This window comes from Vitis vinifera, chromosome 2 (assembly GCF_030704535.1).
Source record: "Vitis vinifera cultivar Pinot Noir 40024 chromosome 2, ASM3070453v1".
In the NCBI taxonomy this organism is placed as follows: Eukaryota; Viridiplantae; Streptophyta; class Magnoliopsida; order Vitales; family Vitaceae; genus Vitis; species Vitis vinifera.
Window position 1 is genome coordinate 790,220 of NC_081806.1, and position 26,526 is coordinate 816,745.

At 32.2% G+C, this 26,526-nt stretch overlaps 3 protein-coding genes across 8 annotated transcripts; 2 read left to right on the forward strand and 1 right to left on the reverse strand.

The window, feature by feature from the left end:
• Positions 1-324: 324 nt before the first annotated feature.
• LOC100246834 (V-type proton ATPase subunit E) lies at positions 325-4,216 on the reverse strand. The gene is made up of 6 exons (XM_002274959.4): positions 3,935-4,216; positions 3,460-3,560; positions 2,181-2,337; positions 1,417-1,613; positions 822-921; positions 325-609 (listed from the first exon to the last, which is right to left on the reverse strand). Exons 1-6 carry the CDS (start codon positions 4,034-4,036, stop codon positions 574-576), a joined length of 693 nt encoding a protein of 230 aa, XP_002274995.1. The 5' UTR covers positions 4,037-4,216; the 3' UTR covers positions 325-573.
• A 4,253-nt stretch (positions 4,217-8,469) lies between these two features.
• On the forward strand, positions 8,470-17,095 carry LOC100251974 (hydroxyproline O-galactosyltransferase HPGT1). 3 transcript variants are annotated; one of them, XM_010660562.3, is made up of 12 exons: positions 8,474-8,798; positions 8,974-9,037; positions 9,439-9,488; positions 9,600-9,790; positions 12,270-12,333; positions 12,476-12,548; positions 12,980-13,103; positions 14,055-14,142; positions 14,255-14,305; positions 15,616-15,687; positions 15,801-15,913; positions 16,745-17,095. In XM_010660562.3, the coding sequence occupies exons 1-12, from the start codon at positions 8,686-8,688 to the stop codon at positions 16,765-16,767; spliced, it is 1,026 nt and encodes a 341-aa protein (XP_010658864.1). In that variant the 5' UTR covers positions 8,474-8,685; the 3' UTR covers positions 16,768-17,095. The 3 variants fall into 3 exon arrangements, with proteins under 3 accessions (XP_019079843.2, XP_059598303.1, XP_010658864.1); XM_019224298.2 differs by lacking the exon at positions 16,745-17,095 and having other exon boundaries at positions 8,470-8,798; positions 9,600-9,658; positions 15,801-16,073; XM_059742320.1 differs by lacking the exon at positions 16,745-17,095 and having other exon boundaries at positions 8,472-8,798; positions 15,801-16,073.
• Positions 17,096-19,257: 2,162 nt separating this feature from the next.
• LOC100257104 (common plant regulatory factor 1) lies at positions 19,258-26,340 on the forward strand. 4 transcript variants are annotated; one of them, XM_002274719.4, is made up of 12 exons: positions 19,258-19,477; positions 20,831-20,977; positions 21,087-21,134; positions 21,263-21,361; positions 21,479-21,592; positions 22,402-22,562; positions 22,803-22,854; positions 22,967-23,015; positions 23,775-23,980; positions 24,622-24,699; positions 24,826-24,951; positions 25,851-26,340. In XM_002274719.4, exons 2-12 carry the CDS (start codon positions 20,918-20,920, stop codon positions 26,085-26,087), a joined length of 1,230 nt encoding a protein of 409 aa, XP_002274755.1. In that variant the 5' UTR covers positions 19,258-19,477; positions 20,831-20,917; the 3' UTR covers positions 26,088-26,340. The 4 variants fall into 4 exon arrangements, with proteins under 4 accessions (XP_002274755.1, XP_010658874.1, XP_059598309.1 ...); XM_010660572.3 differs by having other exon boundaries at positions 21,093-21,134; XM_059742326.1 differs by having other exon boundaries at positions 21,093-21,134; positions 21,512-21,592.
• The last annotated feature ends 186 nt before the right edge of the window (positions 26,341-26,526 follow it).

Genomic DNA, 26,526 nt, shown 5'->3' on the forward strand with positions numbered 1-26,526 from the left:
ACTATAACTACAATTATCAACACAAAATTGATGTGAACAAAGTTAATGAACCATGAATACAGTGCATAAAAGATCAGAAGGTCCTCCCTGTAATAATCCAGGTCAGTCAGCCATGCAATCAAGAAACCGTAAACAAGCAATATCACATCTGAGAACAAAATAACATTAGGATCCAAGGTAGTGAAGAAAGAAAAAGAAAAGACACGGTAAAAAAAAAAAAAAAAAGGGCAAGTTGTGTGCAAGCTTCGGATTGATGTTGCAAAACAAGTCCAACATGCTATATATCATAACCATGACTGGTGGAGGAGTGTTGAGATACTTGGCTTTAGATGAATCATTTAATATTTTTATTTAATAAATAGAGCATTTTTCTATGCAGCAAATGACAGAGCCCAAAAGCAAATAACAGCTTTGGTAACTGAAACAAATAAAGCAGTTCAGATCTTACGGATGGCAAGAGAATAGGAAGTGCACAAACAAGCAACTGGACAATAGATGCTATGGTCTGTGACCACTCTTTAAACAAGAGACTACCAACAAAACAGAAGCTAAAAACCATAATGATCCAGCTCATCATGCAGCAACCTGACCAAAGAGCCACTTGCGAATCTGCAATAGGAAGAAAACATGGACATGGTTAAAGAAGAATGGCCATACATAGATAAACTAAGGCTGTCATTCACAATTAAATTTGAGACACACATGCCTATATAAGATGAAAGCAGCAAATAACATAAAGATGAAATGTCCAATTGACTGATAATTGGGGTATATAAACCAAGTAACTGGGAAAAAAAATATGAACTTTGAAGAGCAAATACCTCTGGAAGTTTTTTACGGAATACAACATCCAATCTTGCATCAAGGGTGTTCTCACATACAATTTTCCCATCTCGAGAAGCCAACACCACACCTCCAGAGCTGGACAGTGAAAAGCTAATATCAGAGGGCTTTTCCATCACTATTCTTTCAACAAAAGCTGTTTTACAAATGTTATTTATTTCCCACAAACAGCCCCACATAGAGTAAAAGATGCATGAGTAATATATTACTTTTTTAAAGCTACTTGATCAACGGTCTCACAGAAAGAGCTCATTTGCACCTTACAAACCTTTCTGCTACATACCAACTGTTTGTAAGCAAAACAGACCATATGCCCACAAAAAATGGGAGGATCAAAGTTTATGCTCATGCAACTTTATGGTAATTGCTTTATTGCCAATAAAAAGAGAATACTTTAGTCTGCCCAGAGAGTTTTGACAGCCTTAGATCTAGATTCACAGAACAGTTTGCACACATACTAAGAATAATGCTCATGGTTAAATTATGTTGGATTATTGAATGCAATAACTCATGGATACATAATGAATGCAAATAAAGCCAGCAGTTTTGGAAATTCTCTTTAAATAAAATTACCAGAAGGGGCCATGGGCATGATGATGGCTAGGCGCAGGTGGAAGATAGACTTGATGGTCAACTATTATTTCAGGTGGATAAACATTTGCTTTTCCTGCATACTCATCCTTTGCGGAATCCAAGATAGATTCCACCAAATGCAAGTCATCTTTCCGACAACGCAATAAGACAGCAGGTTCCTTCAATCTGAGTAAACTCTGCAACACATATTGTTACACTCATAAGTACTATATCAAAGGACACATGACAATGACTAAATATTTTTATATATCATGCCAAAACTTGTCATGAATTAGAAAAGTTAATTCACATGTTTGGAAATCCTATAGGGATTGTATCAAGCCACTTGTGGTCCACAGCATTTGGGAGCAACAACCTATCCTCAAGAATGGAACAATTAGAGAAATTGAGCCATTCCCACTAATTATGTAACGTGAGTTCATGTTTTCAGGTAGGACTTCAAGATCCTGGGAAAAGAATAAATGAAGTTTCTCATAAACCACTTCAATTGTTTTTTTTCTTTTTTCTTTTTTAAAGATGCAAGGTCTCATTGCAGCTCCCCTTGAAAGAAATTTCAAAAATGTATCTAGAGTCGTAAACAACTGAGAGAACTACACCCAGGTGTACATGATCTATGCAGCAAAGGAAAGAAATTCCATCAATTTCAGAATGTTGAAGCACGTTAGTCATACCTACAACAATATGATCCTGATGTCAAAATTATACAAAATAAAATTTGGCAAATCAGCTGAGTCTATACTGACCTGAACCACAAGATCTCTCAGAAGCCTTTTATAGACATGGTGATCATGGCTCACATGCAGGAGCTCCTTCGATGCAGCCTCTTTCATGGAGCTAACTAAGTCATCTTGAGCTTGAAGAACTTTAATCCGAGAGGCATTGAGCTGCATGGAGTATTCACTGCAACAAAACAATATAAATTCATTTCATTTTTCAGTAGATCCTATATTACTAGTAATGACAAAAAGGTGTGGCATTGATTCATTTTTCTTCTGACAGTGCCCCTCTTGTAAAATTTATTATTTATTTCTTAATTAACAACTATCGCAGTAGTGGATACCCACACATTTGATCATGTTGGTGGAGGTCATCCAAGTGATCAAGTCTCCCGAACTTTTCAATACTCTTCCTGCATTTTTTTTCTATATTTTCCATGTATCATTTTTCCATATAGCAGATAGACAACCCTTTCAAAGCAAAGCTCCTTTTTGAGTGCCAGAAAGACAATGCTGAAGTCCTTTTTTTTTTTTTCAAAGTATAGAACAGTAACAAATTAACAAAATCCACTAAATCGTCCAAGTTCTATGAGATGATACCAAAAAAATCTCCCAAATGACAGAAAATGATATTTTATAAAGCAAACTTCGGTTAATGTCAACCTAGACTGCAATAATTCCAACCAGAAAATTTTGCATACACCTATTTTCTATTAGAAATATTCACCAAAAGGCTTAGTACAATTTCACATCAATTTTAAAGCCTTATACATAGGATCCATTTCCTGAAATCACAATGAATAATTTTCAGCCCCAATCATCTAATCAACCAAATCCTTTAGGTCTGACTTTAGCCAGCCAAATGTCTAGGCCCTAATCTGATTTCTCATTTAACAAATCCTTTCCAGCTCCAATATGACTCAGCCCAAATTCCTTACTCTATGAAGTTACCAAATTCATGCATACTTAAACCAAAATAAATTGACATGTTAAAACATTGAAACTCTTAAAGCTGACTTTCTTAATTCAATGCACAATTTTCGAGCAGCCAAAACAATCTATCTTTCATTGCGGTACCTGAATATTGATCAGGGCAAATCCTCACAGCATCTTAACAACATGACCCGGGCATATCATAAACTTTAGATGAATCAATGTCCTACCATAACCTAGTCCATAGTTTAATCGATACTAAAATCTAGTCAATGATCAGAAATCCATAGCTTAGAGCTTAACAACAAACCAATTCTCACAATGTGATCACCAAAAATGCCAAAGAAATCAAGTACATAGTTCAGTAATTTACATTTTCTTCCGAATATCAACTTGCTTCTCTTTTCGCTCATATTCCTGTCTGATCTTCTTCTTCTCCGCTTCAACAAGCTGCAACTTCTCAATGTTGAATTCCTACAAAAACCGCCACTAAACCATCAATACCATAACAAATCCACATCCATATACGTTATGTATCAATCTGATCCAAACTCTACAGCTTAATCGACTACAAATTTATGTATTTAATTTGATTTAAAGTCTAAAGAATCGAAAAAAACGAGAAAAAAAAATAGTAAATTCACAAGAGACGGTAGCGAGTTTCCTTTCTAGCAACTTCCGACCAACCAAACCTGCCAATAAAGAAAATTAGGAACTTCACAACAGCCTGTAGTTAGATTCCTTTGATTTTTTAATTTTTTTTCCTTCCTCTGATTTTCTTGCAATTTCCTAGCACCAAACGATCCGAAGAGAAAAAAGAGAGTACACATTTGAGTGAGTAGGCTTACTTCTTCGGCGGATACAGAGATTTCATTCGCCTTTTCCTCCGCTTCTTGGCGGATGAATCTCACCATCTGCTGGATCTGCTTGGAGACATCTGCGTCGTTCATTTTCGGATCTGACGGTGGAGATCGCGAACTGTGGAATCAGTAGATCTTCTAGAGTTTGAGAGCCTTCGTCGATCGCCGATGAAAGAGACGAAAGGCAGAGAATGGAGAAAGATCCGAGAAAGAGCAGCTTAAGAGATGATGGCCCTTCCCTGCCTTGTCTTTTTGTACATTATTATCTTTTATGGGTAATTTGCATTTTGCCCCTCTCAGGTTTTATCGTTTTCAATTCCCCACCATAGAGTTTTTACATATGCAATTCCGCCACCAATTTTCGAGGGTTGGTGAGCAAAGAAAAAATAAAAAGATGTGAGAAAGTTTTATTAAGTTTTCTAAAATTCTGAGAAAAAATATAAAAATAAAATAAATTTAAAATTATTAAATTAATTTTACAAGTTTCTTCTAATTCATTTAACCTAATTTTCATTTTCTCTCTAAAAATTAAATAATTTAAAAATATATAAATTTTTAACTAATTTTAATTATATTTGATTTTTTTTAAGAATTACAAAATTAAGTTTATAATTATTTTTTATTATGTTTCTATTTTTTTCCTCAAAATTTTCGAAATCCAAATCAATGCTTAAAATATTATTTTATCCGTTTTTACCTTAATATTGCTATTGTCTAATAAAAATTGACATTTTAACTTCTTCTTTTTTTTCTTTTTTTAAATACTATTTAATATCTAAAAAAATGGCAATAATGGACTAAGAATGCATGGCATATGGTCTTATCTAAACATATTATAAAATGTTACAAAAATTATTTTTTAAAATAAGTTTTATCCTTCGACCCATCAGGGCCATCCAATTAGTTAGGACGAATATTGAAAAATATCCTCCCAATAAATGACACATTGTCACTCCATGCGGGTGAAGGTTCCTTCGATATCATAAATAATCAAATATTCCTCCCTTGCTTTCCCCTATACATTTATTTAATTTATATCACCACTCATTTGTAGAGGCATTCCCGCCTAAAAATTTTGGGTTTGACTTTAGAATAATGGAGGTAAATAGGGGTTAAAATACCATTTTTCCTGAACTAAGGGGTATAAAGTGAAATTAATATATCTTTTAAATGATTAAAAAAATAAAAAATAAAATAGGCCAACAAAAAATAGTTTTCTTGCCGTATTATAAGAGTTTCATGATATAATGTAAAATTTTCTAAATATTTTGTATATTTTTAATCATTTTTCAGAATATTTATTTAGAAAACACCTGCAAATACATCAATTTGTTTTTAAAACAACTTATTTTTTAACAATTTTTTTTTCAAAAAATTAAAATAAATAAATTTTCAAATATAATTTTAAAATTAGACAACTATTTTTTAATTACAAATTTCTCAAATATATTTTAAAAATTAAAAAATAATTTTATATTCTATAAAACAAAAAGTTCTTTTTGGAAGTAGTTTACATGACTACAAATGCCCAATTATGATGAATTTAAACTCTCGATGTACACGGTAAACTTTGAATCCTTTAATAATAATACAAAAATAAATTTCTTAAATACCAATAAAAAAAAACCAAAATAAAATCAATAAATAAATAAAAATAGAACATGTGAAAATAGGCTAATTAGATTATTTTATTTGATAAAAAATAGTTTTTTTAAACTTAAGGAAATATGAAAATAAATTTTATAGCGCATAAAAAAATAATTTAGACTTAAGTATATACCAACAAATACCATCTTACAATTTATTATAGGTCAAGTCTTTTCGAGAGTTTTCATGGTATTGATTTTTTATATAGTTGTTTGAGCTTTTTTAAAATTCTCACAAATAAAACCAAAAATACTTAACTTGATTTAAACCATTAGTACTCATCAAAACTAGATTAAAAGAAATTTGACTTACAAAACAATATATTATATAAATAAAAATATGATCTAAATAATGTGAAATATATCTTCATATTCTTAATATTTTTTTAATCAACTTAAATCATATTTGACCATATGATTTAAAAACAAATTTTTATTTTAAAAAAAAACTATTTTTAAAAATTCATAACAATATTGTTATTATTTGAAAATAATTTTTTAAAATAAAATGAAATTAGAAACTTGTTTTCACTCATTTTTAAAAGCAAAATAAAACATAAGTATGTATAATCATGTTTTCTCAAACTTGCTTTTAAAAACTATTTTGTGTAGGTTATTTATTGTCAGCCATGAAATTAATTACTTTAACTCAAAATTTATTTTTTAATTATTTGGTGTAACTCTTTCTATTAATAGTTGGTAGTATAGAGGGAGAGTTTAGTCCATTAAATTTATTTGGGAAATGTATAATTTAATGATGGGATAAAAAAACTTCCTTAAATTCTTTATTTTTTAGCAAAAAGAAATATATATTTTCAAAATAAATTTATAATGTATAAAAAATAAATAAAAATAGTGGACATATTCAAACCATTGCAATGACCATAGATCTATTTCAAGAATTATTAATTCATACTAAATTTGAAAAACGGAAATGAGTTTGAATTAAAGGTGGATTGGAAGATACCATTTAGGGTGTCATTAAAAAAAGGGAGAATTATGTTTTGGGGGTAGATGGGCCCCCAAATTAACAAAATGTCCATATAACTTTTCAAATTGAGCCCAAGACCCAATGAAAGAATGAAAATTGAGTTGAAGGATATCATCCTTCAGTATTTTTAAAAATGCCCTTTGTTGATTTTGAGAAAAAAAATTAATATTTTTGAAAAATACTTTTATTTAATTTAATATTTTTGATTTAATTTAATATTTTTTAAAAATACTTTTATGTAATTTAATATTTTTTAAAATACTTTTATTTAATTTAATATTTAAAAAAAATTAATTTAATATATTTTTTTAAATACTTTAATTTAATTTAATATTTTTGAAAAAAAATTTAATTTAATATTTTTGAAAAAAATTATTTAATTTAATATTTTTGAAAACTACTTTTATTTAATTTAGTATTTTTGAAAAAAAAAATATTGAAAAAAAATTATTTAACTTAATTTTATAAAATATTTTATATGTGTTCTTAAAGGATATATTTGTCCGTTACTATTTCATATCCTTCAACTCAATTTGAAGAGTTATATGGACATTTTGTTAATTTGGGGGTCCATCTACCCCCAAAAGATAATTCTCCCTTAAAAAAATATATGTTAGATAAGATGTAATTTATTGTATAGGTTAAAGGTAGAATTATTCAATAATAATTTTTTTTTTGACTTCTATAATAAATTCATTTTGAAATCATAAACTCTTATAAGAAAAATAATTCATTCAATTTTGAAGTAATTTTTTAAAATGACATGTTCCATGTATATTTTAATGTACAGATTTTTAAAAGATAACTTCAATAATTTTTTTTTTTTTTATAGAAATCAAATTTTTATTTTTTTATTTTTATAAAAGTTGTTCTTTCAAAAATCAATTTCAGTATAAATTGTTTTTTTTTTTAAATAAAATGATAAATTTAATTTATTTACTATTTTTTATAGAAAAATGTTTGATAACTTTCAATGAAAAGTAATGACATTTAGTAAGAAAAACTGTTTTTTTTTTTTTTTTAAGATATATTTAATATAAATTTAATTTTTTATTGTATGACTAACATGGAAATTATGGGAGACCATGCAACCTTGGCCCATTTTTAAGACTTTTTTAAAAAATTGTTATACTTTTGTTTTATATATTTTTACATTTTTTTAATGATTGAGATTTCATTATATAATTTTATCAGTCTAAATTTATAGCTTGAGGCATCGATCCGATACTTTTGTATTTACATATAAATATTGTTTTTTTTTTTTAACAAAATCAGGATTATGACTTTAATAAAGTGATTTTAATTTCAACTTCATCCTTAACTTCGATTTGAAATAAAAGAAACAAAAATATGTCAAGAACACAAATTCAAAAAGGCTTGAGTAGGGTGCGTCGGAATAAACCCCAACTTGACAACTATATCCGATGAAAATTTATATATAATTTGATAATTATGGTTTTAAAATTTTAAAATTAAATCAAATAGATTCCATTCATAATTCCCATTCCAAAATTTTAAAGAAAAGCGAAGGAAAGAAGACATGTTATAGTGTTTCAAAAGTTGGTATTTATTACCTATGGTGGATTCTCACATGGAGGATAGGACCTCAAATAAGAAAAGTCCTCAAATAAAATAAAATAAAGTAAATTTTAGCTTTTACGTTAGAGTGTTTGAAATAATTGTTTTTTTATTCATACCAAAACGTATCAATTTAGACAGATTTAATCAATTATCTGATCAAATGGGTTTCATCGTAATTTTACATATAAAAGAAATAATTAATTAAAACCGGCATTCGCTTAAATATATATTTTTAAATAATTTCCAATTATTAATAATATTAAATAATTAATTTAATTTCCGAAAAAGGACATACCACCTCAACATTAGCCCCCATTTCGTTGCCGTCGAGGGCCAACCGTTGAAACGTCTCATCTGTCAACTCCTATTCTCTTTTATCTTCTCCGAAATACTCGTGTTTTTTCAAATTCGGAGCCGAAATCTGGTCGGAGAGATCCAACAACCCGAAATTCAACCCGGTCGGGCAGCCATTGATGAGAAGTCTCTGAAGATCGTCGTCTTCATTGCTTCACAGGGAAGAAATGTATAGCCGGGGATCGAATCACCGGCTAGCTGGTTCGGCTTTCCGATCTCAAGTTTCGGTTCTCATGCTCACCATGTTTGCCTCTATGGCATCGATTTACGTTGCCGGCCGGTGAGTTTTCGCACTGTTTCGTGTTGTGAATTAATTTCGTTTCTCAGCTGTAATAGCGCTGATGGTGTGGTTAATTCCGTTGATTTAGATTTTGTGTTTTGTGGTGCTTTGATTTTGATTATAATTGGTATATTTTCTTTCAAAAATTGTTTTTATGGAATTTTTTTATTGGTAGGCTATGGCTGGACTCTGAGAATAGGGTTTATTTGATTAAAGAGCTTGATAGGAGAACTGGTCAGGTATTTTTTTTATCCTTAATTTTATGTATTACCATTTGGTATTCAATTGTAGCTTCAAATTTGCTTCCTCGCAGTTTGTTAATGCATTTTTTTGGGGATTATTTTGTTATTGAGATTAAGTTATAATGACACGGAGGGGGTCTTGGACATTGCTCGGAAACAGAATCAGTCCATCATGGTTTAAATTAATTATATTTTCTGTAGCATTACATTACAATGTCAAATAAACTGGTGATATGAGCTCATCCTTTTATTCTTTCTTTGTTTCTGTTTTTGTCCTTTTTAAAATTTTTTTTTTATTGAAATAATTGGAGTTGATACCAGCCTATTTTCATTTTTTGAAATTAATCATTCAGAGTAATTGACTAGATAATGGGTTTTTCTATTTTTATAATTTTCAGGCGAAATCAGCCATATCAGTTGATGACACACTGAAAATTATAGCATGCAGGTAAATAGATGAAATCTATCCTTCCTTTATGTTGGGTTCCTTTTTGGGGATTTTGTTATAATAGACAAAATATAATCTAGAGGTCATAGTGGTGGTTCTTTTATTTTTTAGGGAACAACAGAAGAAGTTAACGGCCCTTGAGATGGAGCTAGCAGCAGCACAGCAGGAAGGTTTTGTCTCAAATCACTTGTCAGAAAATAAGGGGACTCCTAAGAAAAAGCTTTTAGCTGTTGTAGGAATTATTACAAAGTTTGGCCGCAAGAACAATAGAGATGCAATCCGTAGGGCATGGATGCCAACTGGTAGAATACCCTTCTTGTTTGTGAGTTTCGGTCTTTATTCTTTGTATGATTTACACAGAGAATGACCCAGTTGGCACTTAACACACTGAAATTTCTGTTATAATCTTGTTCCCAGGTGTACCATTTTAATTTAGCTGAAAATTCATAAGCCTATATGGGATAAAAACAGGAACCGAACTTTGAAATAATACCTTGATATCTTAAAGGGATATTTGATTAAAAGGGGCAAGACAATTCCCAAATTGGACAAATAACTTCCTCCTTTTGGAAAATTTCAATGTGACATTTGGATGATGATATCTTTCATTTATTTTCTTGTACCCTCACTTCAGACTCATGCTGACATAAGATAAAGAAAAAAAAAAGGAACATCTTGTTAGAGAGAAAGAATGGTGACACATCTACATTGATAGATGGCATAGTTGAATGTGTAGAAAGAGAATGACAGATGAGAGGAAAAATAGAGGGAGTAACAGATGGTAAAAATTGAGTATTGGAGGGAAAAGTTGGTGAAGGGCATTTTGTCCAAATGGGATCATGTTCAAAAAGTGGTTATTTTTCTCATTTGAGAATTATCTTATCGTTTTTAACCACCCAAGAAGAAAAAGGAAAAACAAAGGGGAAAAGTGTGCAGATGGAAATGTTAAGTTTATGGAATGAATCTATTATCATGGATCATGGTTGCTAGTTAAGGAAGCACTTGTTAAGCATGAACAGGATATTCTATTAAGTGATATATGTTGTGCGATAATTGTATTACCCATTTCGTGCCAATCAGAGAATGTAGCTCATTGGAATACTAGGTAATTATATTTGAGATGTGCGTGTTGGTGCTATGAAATTTTTGTAAACAATGTATGCTAAGTGGAAAGTTTGGATGACAACTAAAAAAAATAAAAGTTTTGGAAGACATGAATAAGATTAAAAAGTTGGTATTTAGTCTCTTTTTTTTTTCTATGTCAGTTTGAAAGATAGTTTATCCTTCCCTGTACTAAATAATGCCCATTTCTTTGTTTCTGTTAATAAAATATTTCCTGTTTCCTATCAAGGCAATAATTATGATAATGGATTTAGAACTTGGGAAATGGAGAAAAACAAATGCTTGGTGGAGCCAACATGAAGGTTTTAAGATGAAGAAATTCTATGAGTAGGAAATTAGGAATAACAATGAAGAATATCTACATTTGAAAATACATGGAATAGCTCCAATTAATATTAATAAAGGAATTGATTTTGGACAGGAGTTCATTGGTATAAAATGTTATAGCAATAAAATGGAAAACAGAATGAGTTTAGATCATCATAATGAGAAGTTAGTTGTTGGTGTTCATGTGTTGAAAAATTCTATATAGCCTAGATACACTGTACTGATAGAATGGTGTACAATAATCAGCTCTAAATAATTGCAAACAGAGTATTCTTGTGATGGCTTTGATTAATATTCATTTTCCCCAAATCAAATGTAAATTCCAGGACAAATTAGACAGTGTCATTGAGTGAATGAACATTGTAAAATTAAATTGATCACCAAACTGAAATAGTGACTGATCCAATCTTTTTTGGTCTTTCTGTTGGTTGAGTCTTTGGTTCTGAATATAAAATTTTAACTTGAGTTTGAAGTTTCATTCAACATCAAGTTTTAGTTATACTAATTCCATAAAAAAAGGTTGTTATTTGAGGTTTTGGATATATTTACTTAAATTTAAATTCTTAGGATGGTTTATCCATCTTTTAATTTGATTGACTCTGTAGGTGTGCACAAAGATATGCCACCTTTAATACACACACATACATATTAATTTTCCTTAAATCGGGCTAACTGGTTCTTATGGAAGTGGATGGTTTATTTGGTTGAATCTGTCTTCATTATCTTCCAGTTTTTAATATAATTTGTTTTCTTGATTGCACTGAACTGGAATATGACTGGAAAATGGTCCAGGTTGAAATGTGACCTGACTGCCGGTATCCTTCATATATTTCTGCTTGTCAATGAGCCACATGAATGTGAATTAAAATTGATAGAGTTGGTTGAAATTGGGTTAACCTTATTCTGATTTTGGGTTCTACCTGTTTGAGCTTTCTATATACACTTGATTTTTCAAAACTTAAGTTTATTCCTCAATCAATATCAAAGTGGCTATTGCTTGGTGTAGTGGCAATTTCTCCAGGGGTCAACCATGAAAACAAGTTTTTTAGCCTTTTCGGTGACCACTTTATGCAAAAAGGCTGAAGCCGAGGTCTGTTGATTGTACCCTTCCAGGATGCTAGAAATTGTTGGATATCGTTTTTATCGAGATTGAATTTTTCTATTTTTAACTAATCTGAGTTTGTGTAATGTAAATGAGAATATGAAATACTGTCTAATTTTGACCTTTGTTTTAGTTTTTATTTTACATTTATGTCTGTTAGAAGTAACTTGCTACCTCTCTTTAACATTTTTCTTTAGATAGTACTTACCTAGTAAGTGCCATTTCTGCAGGTACAGATTTAAAAAGACTGGAGGCCCAAAAAGGCATTGTTATACGATTTGTGATAGGAAGAAGGTCCTGATTTGATGATTATAATATATAAAACATGCTTAAAATACCAGTTATTCTTGTTTTGAACCAATTGAACTTTAAAATCTTATCTTTTTAAAAGATGCTTACAGTTCTCTGTTTAGTTAACTTTATGTTTATCTTGCAGTGCAAATCGTGGAGACAGTTCAGACAAGGATATTGACAGTGAAAATATGCAGACTAATGACTTCATTATTCTTGTATGTTCAACTGTTAAATGGAGTTATTTAAATTTTCTATAATGTCTCACATGTTAAGAAGGATTTGATTTACATTACTACTTTCCTGAATATATGGCTATTTTGAAAAAAGTTTCAATGCTTTTGAGGGTGAATGTTTGAAAGTTCAATAATGGAGACCGACAAAATTAGGCCCATCAAAACTGATTATTGATTTCCCATTTCCGTTTAAATGTTAGCCAATGCAACCTCCAGTTATGGTTGAAATGAAAATGAGGTCTTTGTACTCTTCTTAGTAGACCTTTTTTGATCAACTTAATGGTTCGCTGTCAAAAGGAAAATGAGAAAGAAAAAAAATCATTTGCATGTTTGCCAATCAACATAAGTGCATAAGGAAAGGAGCAAAGTTTAGTATGTAACTTTTTCTTCCTTTTCATCTCTTTCTGCAACAGAATAACCATGTGGAGGCACCTGAGGAGCATCCAAAAAAGACAAAATTGTTCTTTATTCATGCTGCAGAGAACTGGAATGCTGAGTTCTATGCAAAGGTCAATGACGATGTTTATGTTAATATTGGTATGTAGTCCTTGATGATTTGATTAGGTAATGAACAATATTGTGCCTCTCAGGGTTGCTTTATCTCTCACCTGCATGTTGTTCCATCTGAAAAAGCAGGAGGCTTGTAGGCTAACTCTTATTAACATGAAACTTTTAGTGAACTTCCATTTCTCTTCTATTCTTTTTTCATTGTTTTGTTTATTTTCTCAGTTTGCGATAGTCATCTTTTAATAGTTTGCAAACTCCATACCAATTTGAAAAGCCCTGGAGTTAACTGGTGCAAGTTATGGGAAGCTAAAACTTTGTTTCTCTAGGATTTTTCTAAATCTGCTTAAATCAATGGAAAGCAGAAAACCATCAGGAACCCCTGCCACTGCCCTGCAGCCTCTATACCCCTGTTTACAGAAACTTTTAGTTTGTCTTTAATGTAATAAGGGCGACAATAATTTGCATAAGAAGTAATAGTATGATTCACCTTCTGTGAAAAGTAATATTAACATAACTTATGTGCTAAACTGCACTTAAATGCTTAGCACAAAAGTCTGTTATTCTTTATTTGAGAGCATTACTTTAAACCTTATATGTTAGCATCACTTTTGCCATAACTAATCTTTCTTTCTTTCACCTTTTTCAATAGCTTAGGCTATTACGTAATTGACCAACAATGTATACCGAGTGATTGATACTTAAGTTAATAGCCTTAGCAAACACATGGGGTGAAGTTTGAACCCAAAATTTCCCAATAACTTTAGCCTTCCTCAGGTGAATTTGATTAAGACCTCAATGTTAAACCACCACTTTACCCAAAACTTTTAAGTAATTAAAGAATAGACTGAAAATGGTATATTAAGGCAACTAACAGGTAGGCTAATAGCCTAAGCAATTCTCTTATAATGTTTACCGGTTCAAATGTTGACAAATAAAATGCAGTTACAAAGGTGTGATGGCTTACCCTTCATTTTCATACAGATACTCTAGGAGCAACTCTTGCAACTCATTTGGATAAGCCTCGAGTTTATATTGGGTGTATGAAATCAGGCGAAGTTTTCTCTGAGTCGTGAGTATAATCAAAGTGTTTTTTTTTTTTTTTTTTGTTTAATAATGAGAAAATGACTTGTGTATTATATTCTACTTTCATATATTTTCTTCATATCGTTTGAATTATGTAGGACCCACAAGTGGTATGAACCAGACTGGTGGAAATTTGGTGATGGAAAGTCGTAAGTAATTATGTATTGATTTTATCTCGTCTCTTATATTAAGATAAGTAATTATTACTTTGTAGTTCTGTTAACTAGTTAGGAAGTCTCTTAGTTGCACCTGAGTAGTTGGGAGCACACATTTCAGTTCATGAAATTTTTTCATGATATTCCTGATTGTCCATATGTTGCATTTTCATAATCTGGGTTTCTTTTGCTTTCATGATATCGAAAGTCTCCGGCTTATCATTCCTTACTAATTTTCGTTCTATTGCTTCTTAAATTCTCATTGTGTTTTGTCTCCTTCCACAAGGAGAATCTATCACTAGATTAACTGAGTTAGAACCTAAATTCAGAAAAGGCTGGGAGAACCCTAATTTGAAGGACCGTACTGTGATGATTTGCAATATGATGTTGATTTCCATCTAAATCATTGTTTGTGACTCAAATCCTCAAACGCTTGAACTTTATTCCAAACTGCTCTGCAGGAATGTTTAGCTTGCTGCTATGCCCTAGGATCTGTATGTGAGAAATGTCAATACAATGCGAAGTTTCTGATTTTACAGTAGTTAAAACTTGCATCCAACCATGTAGATATTGTCCGCTCTAGGCCCAAAGGAGCCCTCATGATTTTAAAATACATCTACAGAATTAAAAGGAACCCATGCTTATATAACATCAGAAAATTTCTCTCCCATCCGATGTGGGACATCATAAACATTCCCCCATTCAAACATGACGTCTTTGTCGTACCCCATGGGATTACAAGGCCAAACAGAAAACACCCCTCATGGGGTCAAACAAACTCCCACATCGGGGTTGGGGATCGACTCTGGTACTATTTGTAATGACCCACACCCAACCTTGTAGAAATTGTCCATTGTGAGTCCAAAGGGGCCCTCTCAATAAGAGGGATCTCTTGTGCTTGCTTCAATAAGGTATGGAGAGTAAATCTTGAACATGGAGAATAATTATTCTATCTATAGGTGGAAATAACTTCTTGAGAGTTTTCCACTTACTGTTCTATAAAATTTCGTTCAGTTGTCATTTCTTGATGAAATAATCATTCTTATCGAGCATTTAAAGAGAAACATGAACTGGTAGTTCAGTTAAACTTAATTTGAACCTTTTGTCCAAGTTTATTTTATAAGACCATATGCAGTTTTAGTATAGAATATTTTATGTATGCATAAATCATAACCCCTTGTCCTAATCTGGCATTTTTAACCGGGTGGCAAACATGCTATTAACCATGGGGTCTTATTTTATTCTGTGATTACTTAGTGCTTGATAGGAAATTACGGCGTTACATTATTCCTTATATCCTGCAGGTACTTCCGGCATGCATCAGGTGAGATTTATGTAATTTCGCAAGCTTTGGCTCAGTTTATCTCAATAAATAGGTCAGTATATATTTGTCTGAATACTTTATGCCTTTTCTCCTCGCCTAAAAAAAAACCGCTATACAGAGACTTGGCAGCGCCTTAATTGACAATCACATCCTTTGTTCTTGCAGATCTATCCTCCTCTCGTATGCCCATGATGATGTTACCACGGGATCATGGTTTATTGGACTTGATGTAAAGTATATTGATGATACAAAATTTTGCTGCTCATCCTGGGCATCAGGTATCTTTCTTACCACTCATTTTAATTTTAAAAAAGAAGAAAAAAGAACAGGAAAACCTACTTGAACCTCTGATATTCTCTCTGTGACAACTGATCTGATTATTTCCAATATTCTGGTCAAGCTTCTCATTGTTTCTGGCTTCCCGATTTCTTTCACAAATCATCTTCAATGACTTTAGGAGCAAACCCTTATTATGCGTCCCCCCATTTTCCCCATTCCACTTGTTTGTGTTTCTGACAGGTGGAAATGGGAAAATGATAAATTTTTAAGCACGTGATAGAAAAAAGAATGATCAGAGGGTTAGAGCTACCCAGATTTTGTTGTGCTACATCCCCACCCGAGTGGAGAACTGGTGGTCACAACTCACTAGCACAAAATTTACCTCCAAGAAGTATTGTGGGAGTCTAGGCCTTGATCATTTCTTGTATTTTCTTGAAAATTAATACAAGTTGGGGTTTTGTTCCCTCTAACAGCTTGTTTGACAATGATTCTGTAAAGCATGTCTAACATTTCTACCACTTAAAAACAGTGTCGTATGTGTTGGAAAAGGCTGGCTTAGATGTGAAAAATTTGGAGTTAAACTTCGTGCTTGTGATAACCGGGGCAGTTTGCTACAATGGCACTGTGCAAATGCCTAATTTTTCAATCTTTTAAAAATGCTATTTAAATTTTATTAAACATTTAATTGTTTTTTAAAAACGGTTTTTTATGGTAGTAATATTTTCTAAAAGTACTTTCAAAACGGACTTTAATTCTGAGTTACCCCATAGTCTGTTCTGACAGTGGAATGTGAAATCCAATGCCATGCTGACATCTTTCGAATATTTCAGGAGCGATATGTGCTGGTGTATGATTAGAGCTGTCTCAACACGTCATGTACATTTAATCAGTAAAATTCATTCATTTACTGCTTACCCCTTGCCTGCCTCTGGATGTGAGCAAGGGAGGATTTGAGTTTTGCTTCAGCTCTGGCTGCCTCAATTTGTTAGTTTGTTGATTCAAAAAGGCCCCTGTCGGCTGTCCAGAGCTCTGCTCATCATTCACAGAGGTTTTGAAACAATCACAAGGAGCCTCCCCTTTGTATGATGCATCATGAGAATTATCTTTCTCCATTAATTTTCATTGTTTGACTGTACCTGTACTAATGATTTCATTGTTTTATAGAAAAAATATAATTTAAATTTGTTTTTTTTAAATAATAAATAAATTCTAAAAAAAAGTAATAAAAAAATTGTATATAAAATGGAATTAAAATTATAAATTAACAGACTTCATAAAATTATCCTTGAATTTTTAAAATGAATTCTTAAACTAAGTTATTTTATTGTTCTTAAAATTAAATTTTTATATTTTATTTTATTATTATTAATTTTTTAAAGGAAAAAAGTTGCTATTGATTAATATATTATAGTCTATTATTGCAAGCATTTTACCAATTAATAGAATATTTTATTTAGTCAAATTTTATCCTACGTTAGATGTTTACATATATTTATAAATAGATTATAAAGGATAAATTTGTAAACTAATTTAGAATTTGTTAAAAAAAATATTTTAATTATTTTATAAAATAAACTGATAAAATGTATTAGGGATGTGATCACGATACAAACATGTGAGTAAAAATAACAAGAATACGAAAAATATGACTAATGTAATGTGGTAAAAAAATTGTGATTAATGTTTGGTTTCAAAAAGAAGAAAGAAAAAAAATATATTAGGGAAAATGATTTTCATTGTGTATGAGAAGAAGAATGGACATAGAATATAAAATAAATAAAAATAATATAATAATATATAAATATTTTTATTCACATATTTGTATAAAATAAAATAATATAAAATATATTAAAATTTAGTGAGTGTTAGATAGAATATATTTAATTAATTTTATCTTTTTATCTTATTTTCTAAGTTAATAAGTTATATCAATAAAATATTTTTAAATAATAATTGACTAATAAAACAAGAGTTAGAATAAATTTTTATTTTTTAATATATATATATAGATAAACACTTACAATAATAATAATAATAATTCAAATGAATTTTTAAAAAAGACTAGAAAATAGTGAGAAATACAACTGTGATTTTTATATAATTTTTATTAATTCTTATAGAAAAAATCAAAGAAATTTAATAATTTTTTGAATAAATTTAATTCTTTTATGAATAAGGATTTTAAGGGAAAATGTTTTTACAAATGATTTTTAAAATTTGTTCTCTTAAATTTTATAGAACAAATTCAAGTTTTTTTTTTTTTGAATTCTAAAATGTTATTAATTTCTTTTCTATGTTTTAAAATATATTTAAAAATAGAGTTTATATATAATAGTTAATTTTTAATCATTATGCATATTTATATAATTATTTTTTTAAAACTATCCTAAAAAAATAGATGAAAATTGTTACCAAAATGAATCAAGGATAAAATCAACTGAGAATAATGATATTTTTCCTTAAACTTTTTTATGATATAATAATATTACAATGACACTATTAGTAAAATAAAAATTTAAAGCCAAATATAAATTCTCATAATGTAAATAATTAAATAGCATTGCAATCTAATATATTTATTTAACTTATTTTTAAATTAGATATTGTTTAACTAAGTCTCAAAACTAAAAAAAATTCAAACTCAAAATTGGGGAAAAAAAAACTTACAATTTAAAACAATTATTTAATAAAATTTCAAATGCAAAATTACCAAAAAAAATTAATATTATTACAAAAATTATAATAAATTTTAAATTTTACATATGAAAAAAAGAATGAAAAATAAATAAGATGTTGTATGCATGATAAAAATTAAATTAAATTTCAAAAAATTTAAATTGAATTTATCTTTTTTTTGGAGTACAAAGTCTCTATTTTAATTTTTTATTATTTGAGAATTTAAAATTAAATTTTATTTTTAAAATTTTTTATATTTGAGAATTTTTTGGGGGAAAAAATTAGGGCCCATGTGCCCCCTCCTGGTCCCTTACTGGCTCCGCCAGTGGCAACCATGTGATATGGTAGCCAAAAATTATGACTATCCTAGTATATATAAATTGAATAATGAAATGATATATATTTGAAATGACACGCACTAAAATAATAAAACACGTGTTCAACCATTCACCACACAATTTGGGCCCACATGGGCCGGCATGTCTCCTACCACGTGAGTGGCATGGGCCAGATATCCGAACCACGTAAGCCTCGTGTCATAGCTGGCTTGGCAGCTAGCCAGCTAGGCGTTACCAGATCGCCAGTCATGCAGGCCCCGTGATTAATAAGATGATGCCCCACAGTTTCCGCTTCCTAGCTGGCGTGTTCGCTTCAAATTTCACACCATCCAATCAACTGACACGCGTTTCCTGACGTGGCCATTGTCTTGGCGCCTCTCTCTCCTCCGCATCATTTTCTCGAGAAAATCTTCTCCTTTCTCACACGACACCGAGAAAGAAAATGCCGGAAACCGAGTCCCTAGGGTCGGTGTTTTCTCGCTTCAGAAAAATGAAGTCGTAGCAGCGTCGCTCCTTTTTACTATGCATTCGTATTTTTCACAGTTTCAGGTACATTGAATGTAATTTTTGCTTTTTTTTAAAAGAAGATTATTGAATACTTTGATCAAGGTTCAGAATTATCATGGAATTCATCCAGGTTTTTGATTTGTTACATTTACAGAGAAGCTGGAATTTTGAGTGTTCCTTTTTTTGTGAAGTTTAAATGTTTTTCAACGATGATGTCCTCAATCTTCCATGTTTGTGTTTTCTTAATTAGAATTTAATGTTTAAACCATTGGACACTGGAAATTGAGTTTGGGATGCAAGACGGAAAATTTTCAGGCATGGGGATTGAAGTATTTGTGAAGATTGTTTTTGAGTAAAGCTCCTAAATACCCGTGCTTTGGATTGGAGTTCATGTTGGTAGAACGCGTTATCTTTTTCCGGGAGATCAACTTAGAATCTATCCAGCAAAACCTTAAAGTTGTCATTGGAATTGTAGGTTTTGGTTTCATTAGATGCTGTGGTAATGGGTTTAATCTGAAAGGTCGCAGCCAAGATACTAAATTCACGTTATTGTACAGTTCTTTGGAATTTGCCTTTGCTCATTCAGAGTGAAACTCGGAAATTTATAAATAACTTTAGTTTTTGCTTTTGTTAACTTGAAAGTACTTTGGTGAATTTCATTCTGAAAATTTTTAGCCCAAACTTAAAGTTAGAAAAATTTTATTTTGTTTTTCTTTTGGGTATTCAACATTCCTTATTAGAAGGCTGTCGTGGGTGAAAAGATATTGATGTGCGTGAGTTTGTTGACACTCATGTTGGGATTGAATAGCTTTTTTCGTTCTATTCAATTTTTCTGTTTGCTGAAAACGGTAAACCATTTTGCTCACTGTTGGAGAAATAACTTGAACCCATTATATCTTTCAGGCGTGGCCAAATCTTACAATATTTCCTAGCACTTTTGTGAAATGAATTACTTAATTTTGATAACACTACGTGGTTTGTTGAGTCTTGAATTTTAAATTGGAGACAAATTTCATAGTGATGGTAGTTCGTTTAGCAGGCATAGTGATTATAGTGAGGCAACTTCATGGTTTTTGACAGATTCTTTTTGGATCTCTGATGAGCTAGATTCTAATTTCATTGCCCATCTGAGCTCAATTTTCTTCATTTGACTGGTGATATTGAACCTGGGACTGAAGATCTGGTGATGTGCATGCGTCATTGTGTCTGTCCTTGCTAGATAAATAATAAAATCTATTCCACCCAAGCTCTTTTTTATCCTCTGTCTCACCATTTTCCAAATTTTATGCATTTCCTTAATCTCTTTTACTACGTGTTGTGTCTATTGCATATCGGTATGGTTGTTCCCATTGGTGCTGATTGAATTTTTCTCATGAAAATTTTGAAAAATAAAAGGTGAAACACAGGATACTGGACTACCTCATTATATGATCCTACATCTGCTGAAAAGCAATTTGATCCTCTTTAATTTGGTACTTGACCATGGGAAAAAGTGAAGCTGAGATGTCTTCTAAATCTGATAAAATATCCTCCTCTGCAGAGGTGAGCTGTTCCTGGATGTCCCTTTGTTAGAAACTTATAATTTAGAGAGAGAGAGAAAGAGACTTGTTTTGTTTCTTCTTGTAATGGTCTGTCTATTTTTCATGGCCAGGAACAGACCAACATCCATCTTCTCAACCCTGACTGGGCATCTATACAGGTTATTCCCTCTATAAGTCCAATCTTGCTTTCTTGGGTCGGCAATATAACAGTTTGGACATAGATCTTCATTTCAATTTCATGAGTTTATAATCTATTGGCAATTCAACCAATCTGTTCTGCCATCAGGCATACTATGGATCTGGAGTCCCTCTTCTGGCACCACATTTCAACTCTGCAGTCCCGGGCAGTCATTTTCCTTATCCATATGTATGGGCTCCATCTCAGGTATTCATGTTCCTGTAATAATCCATGGTGTTTTCTCCTTTCTTGATTGCCTTTTCTAGCTTGCAATTCTGTCAGACTCATTTAAGGATCCTTGCTACCAATTGTAATATTTGACAGAGTTATTCTCCATCTGACACATTGATATCTCAGCCACTGATTCCACCTTATGGGGTGCCCTACACGGCAATCTACTCACATGAAGGTGTTCATGCACATCCTGCAGTTCCTCTTGTAAGTCTGCCTTTTATTCGCATTGTAGTTTTCTACTTGCAACTCTTTGTTTTTCAGCTGTTCTTGATACAAGTGACTTGCAAAAAAGAATTGAAGGGGCTAAAGAATATTACTCGAGTTACAGAACAAAAAAGGTCGAGCAACACCCATGAACATGTATTGACATGGTCCAAGAGAGGGTACTTTTGAAATGTTAGTGCTGAAATCAGATTATACTCATTAAGTTTATATAAGAAAAATCTTATGAGTTTATATGAGCAAATCTTATGGCATATAATTAAGTATTGATCCTAACTTGAGTGTTGCAAAATAATTATGCATTATTCATGAAATCTCTGAATTATTCTGATTGATCCAGAATGCTAACATATCGTGCTTTTTCCATGCCATCCTGCTTCTCACCACTTTCTTTCTGTGTTGGGCATTTCATCCTCTCCACCTAAATTCTTTGTTAAACATTTCCCCTCCTATTCATGATATTTTTAGTGACTGTGTCCTGAATTACTGATATTCCTAGTTGTGAATATTTCTAAGTCCTGAAAATTTTTTTATACGTCAATACATCCATAAACTGCTTGCATATGCTTAGAGGTTACACCCAAATGGGCACAAGACCTTGTTATTGCCTGTGAAGGCCAAGAATGGATATCTGAGTTTTTCTTTAAAAGATGTCAATATAATGTGTTAGTGTCAAAAGCCTATCTTACCCAATATTCATCTAGCAGCAAGATATGAAGCAGCAGGTCTTTCGACTGCATGGTGGCAGTGACAAATAGAATGTGGATCTTACCATACTAACTGTGATGCAGGTTGCAACTCCATTAAGCAAAAAAGCTCCTTCTAGATCATCAGTGGACATGGATCAAGGCGTTAGAAAGAAGTTTAAAAGATTGGATGGGCTGGCAGTACCTGTAGGCAATGTTAGCACTGAGGACGATGCCGGAGGCTCAGTCTATGAGGTGTCACAGAGGTTTGTGGGCCTAAAGCCATGCTTGCTTTTACTCATCTTATTGGAAGCAAACTGCCCAAACTGGGTAAACTTTGAGATGATGGAAACTCTCTAAGTGCATCATGTTCTTGGTTATGAGTTGAAGTTATCCATTCAAATGCTTCCACTTGATAGATTTCTTTAGGTAAAAAATTGACTGCTTTGATGATATTTTTTCAGAACATAACTGAACAAACTTCTAAATTTTGTGATCAAATACAGTGTGAAACATGGTATTGATGGTTCTACTGATGGAAGTGATGGAAACACTGGAGTGAGGATTCCTTTCACTATATGTTTTATATCTTTTCTTTTGTCCTTTATATTTGATAAGTAAGCATTGTAAAGCATGAACCTGCTAGTAATTGCAATTTTTGTTCTATTAGGCATTCCTACCCCAGAGGAATAGCGGTTCTGAGGGCATCCTTTCTACTGGTATGATATGCTTTTAATTTTATTATATTTTAAGCTTTATTCTATAGTATCTTCCACTGCTTGGACTGCACAATCATTTGATTTAAAAGGGAACAGTGCCTTTGTGTTGGTATGACTTCTTCTGACTTGTTTGGATGCCTGTCAGACAAATCTTGTATGGTCTAACAGTTTTATTAATTATCATTGTAAGATACACAGGAAAGGTGAAACCCAAGTAGCCATTTCATTAGATAAAAAAATATGCTTGTGTAGAAAATCAATATAATAAGGGAAGAGAGGAATAATAATTTTAACCATGTCATTTGCGATAACAAATTGTCAATATTAAATATTATGATGTTTGATATGTTTGTTGAGCTTTATCTTACAAGTTATGCAAAATTTAGGATGTGCATGCACAAATACACACATGTATCTTATGTTTGCTCTGTCCATGGCCAAGTGTCTGAGGACTTGTGTTGACAGCATAATTGTGTTGTATCGTGTCTGCACCCTGCAAATAACTTTCTCTGTACTTCTTGCCAATTCCCTCTCTGTGTTCATGGCTTAGTGTTTTAGGTTTTGTTTTGACAGCTTATGCAAATTGTATCATGTCCATACCCTGCACATAATATTCTCCTTTCTTCTTGCCAATTTTGGTTAAAGAATGGGAATAATGGAAAAGAAAATCTTGTTTCTGGTCACTAATAGTTAGAAAATGCTGTCAATAGTAATCACTCCCTACTTACTGTTTTGTTTGGTTATTGATTTGTGTGACAGACAATGATGGGAACTTCCATAGGTTTGCTGGTTCCTTATCTGAAGGAGAAGCATATGCAGCTTCCCACAAGGTTTCTGTGAACTCTGTGGCCCCTACAAATGTTGCAGGAAAATCTGTCAGACCCCTTAATAGAAATGAAGAAATTCATGCAGCTTGTGTTGCTTCTAGCACTAGTGCAGGGTCACCTTTTGAAGTCTGTCAACAGGTATGACAACCGATCGTGGCAATCTTGTTCGTCCTGCTTATTTGTGCTAGGAAGTCTTTGCCTATGTACTTTGTTTGGTCCTTAATAATCAGAGGCTTGTGGGCCCAATACTTGCTTGCCTTTTTGTTTCCAATGGTCTTAGACACTGCTGCAATTTATAAATTGTGAGAATGATGCAATAATCTCTTCTTTTTTTTCTTTTTCCTTTTTCATAGAGACTTCTTTTCTTTTTCTTCATTCTAGGATTTGAACTTGGAACATCCAGCATCCCCACCTCATGACTTTGCCACTTGAACTAGGCCTCAAGGGCAGAATGATGGAAAAATATGGATTTAGATGATCCTCACATTTTATATTCTTAGTCAGGCACAACTATTTTCCAAGTGGATGGGAAATAATATATAGGTGCACATACACCTCTTTGTTGTTTTTGCTGTTTTTCAATTAGACAGAGAGAGCTTATAAATCACAAATTTTATTTCTTTGAATACTAGTGCATTTTTTAAGACTTTGTTGGCTTGCTGAATTTTAACAAGTTGTTGGGTTGGGACCAAGTTGGTATATAGATTAACCTAGAGTTTATGCTTTCCAGTGCACTGGTCCCCTCATGGTCTATTTGCTTTGGCTGTTGATTTTCTCAGGATGAACGGCAGCTGAAGCGAGAGAGGAGGAAACAGGCTAATAGAGAATCTGCTAAGAAGTCCAGGTTGAGGAAGCAGGTATCTGAAATATAAACTGTTGTTCATTAGACTTCTCAGTATCATTCGACTCAATGTATCTTTATCCATGGATGCCAGTTTGTCTCTTAGCTCATTTGGTTCTTTTTTACTCTAAATCTTTTTTAGGCTGAAAATGAGGAACTGAGAATGAGATACGAAACCCTGAATGAGGAGAATAAGGCACTGAAGTTTGAAATAAGCAAGCTAACAGAGCATTTGGACAAAGTGAGGCTAGAAAATACTGCATTACGGGTACTCTACCTTCCCCTCACAGAAAATTTTATTTATTTATATGTTTCATTTCTAGCAATGTTTTGTCTTGGAGAAAGAAGTTCTCGCATCTCAAACAATATGCATAAGACATCATGTACAATTGGCTGTTTGATGATTGGATTCACAAAGGTCATAAAGAACTGTGGCCTGACCATCAAATTTCTAGCTTGACAGATGTGATGCTCTCCTAAAGGAGGTTGTCAATTTGACTTCCCATGAAACACTGACCTGTGGATAGGTAGCATTGCTTCACACTAAAGCTGGGTGCATGGAATAATGAATATGGTCTAAGGTGATCTTGTAATTCAATGAGCTAAAAGGGACTTTTGTTAGTTGAAGATTTAGTACAAAATATGGGACTTATTTTCATGAAATTGGAATCGGATTTTTGTGGATTCTCCAAAAAAAATGAGCCAACTGAAATGGTTGGATTCCCTCTGTTCAAGCACATCCTATCCCGTAGTCAATCTGTGTCCTTGATATTTAGATTCCCCCTGCTCTTTTTAATTCTATCTGGACTTTAGCCCTCTGAATGAAGATTTTGGAATTAGGGTTGCATGCAGACAGAGTCTAACCAAGAGCAAGCAATTAAAGTAGCATTTAGGTTTTTTGGGATAACTAAATAGTTAATTTTTATTTTGGAACTATGGTTTATACAAATTACCAAGTGAGGTTGCAGATGTGTATTTGGCAATGAACTAGAACAGATGGCCTGCAGGTTGGGTATGGAAAAAAAATGGGGAAACTCAAATGGCTAACCCCAGTGGCAATAATATGTTTGAGATGGCATGTCTGGTCATGTTCGCCTGTTCTCATACCAAACATTTTCTTGTTCTTCTTCATTTGCAACTGCAGCTTACATGAATTTGATCTTGCAGGAGAAGCTGAAAAATAAACAGCAGCTTGAACTGCAAGGAGAGATGGCTCCATATAAGATTGAGGCTGATTTGATCCTTCCTGACAGTCCTGAGGAGGTATATAAGCTGAATGACTCCAACTCTCTTAACCAAAATGTGCAGATGGAATGTGGGATCCAAGAGAACCCAAATTCTGAAACCAAGCTCCATCAGTTATTGAAATCAAACTCTAGGACAGATGCAATTGTGGCAGGCTGATCAGAAACCTGGTCTTAATCTGTATCCTCACAGTGTATCACAATCTTCTTTAATAATGTGGTTTCCGCTTCTGACTTGCAGCCCGGTCCACTTGTATAAAACACTGGTAGATTTAGATAATGCAGTTAGAAACCAGGCCAGCATGTAGCAGAACAGAGATAAATACTAGTGGCATTGATTAATTCCTAGTTTCACAACTCTCCCATTGTTTGGTTTAATGTGGTTTTATTAAATTTCCAGATTCTGCTGAAAACTTCAAGAGGACCTTTTAGGGGTTGAAAGAGAGGTTTAATGTCTGGATTCGTGCAGTAAGATGGGCTTAAAAATAAAGCATGTTGCTTTTGCTTGGTAGATCTCCTAATTACCAATCAGTTTGTCCGTATTGATTATTGTTGGTTGCTTTGCTGATTATCAAAATTAGGTCATGTTTGGAAACTGT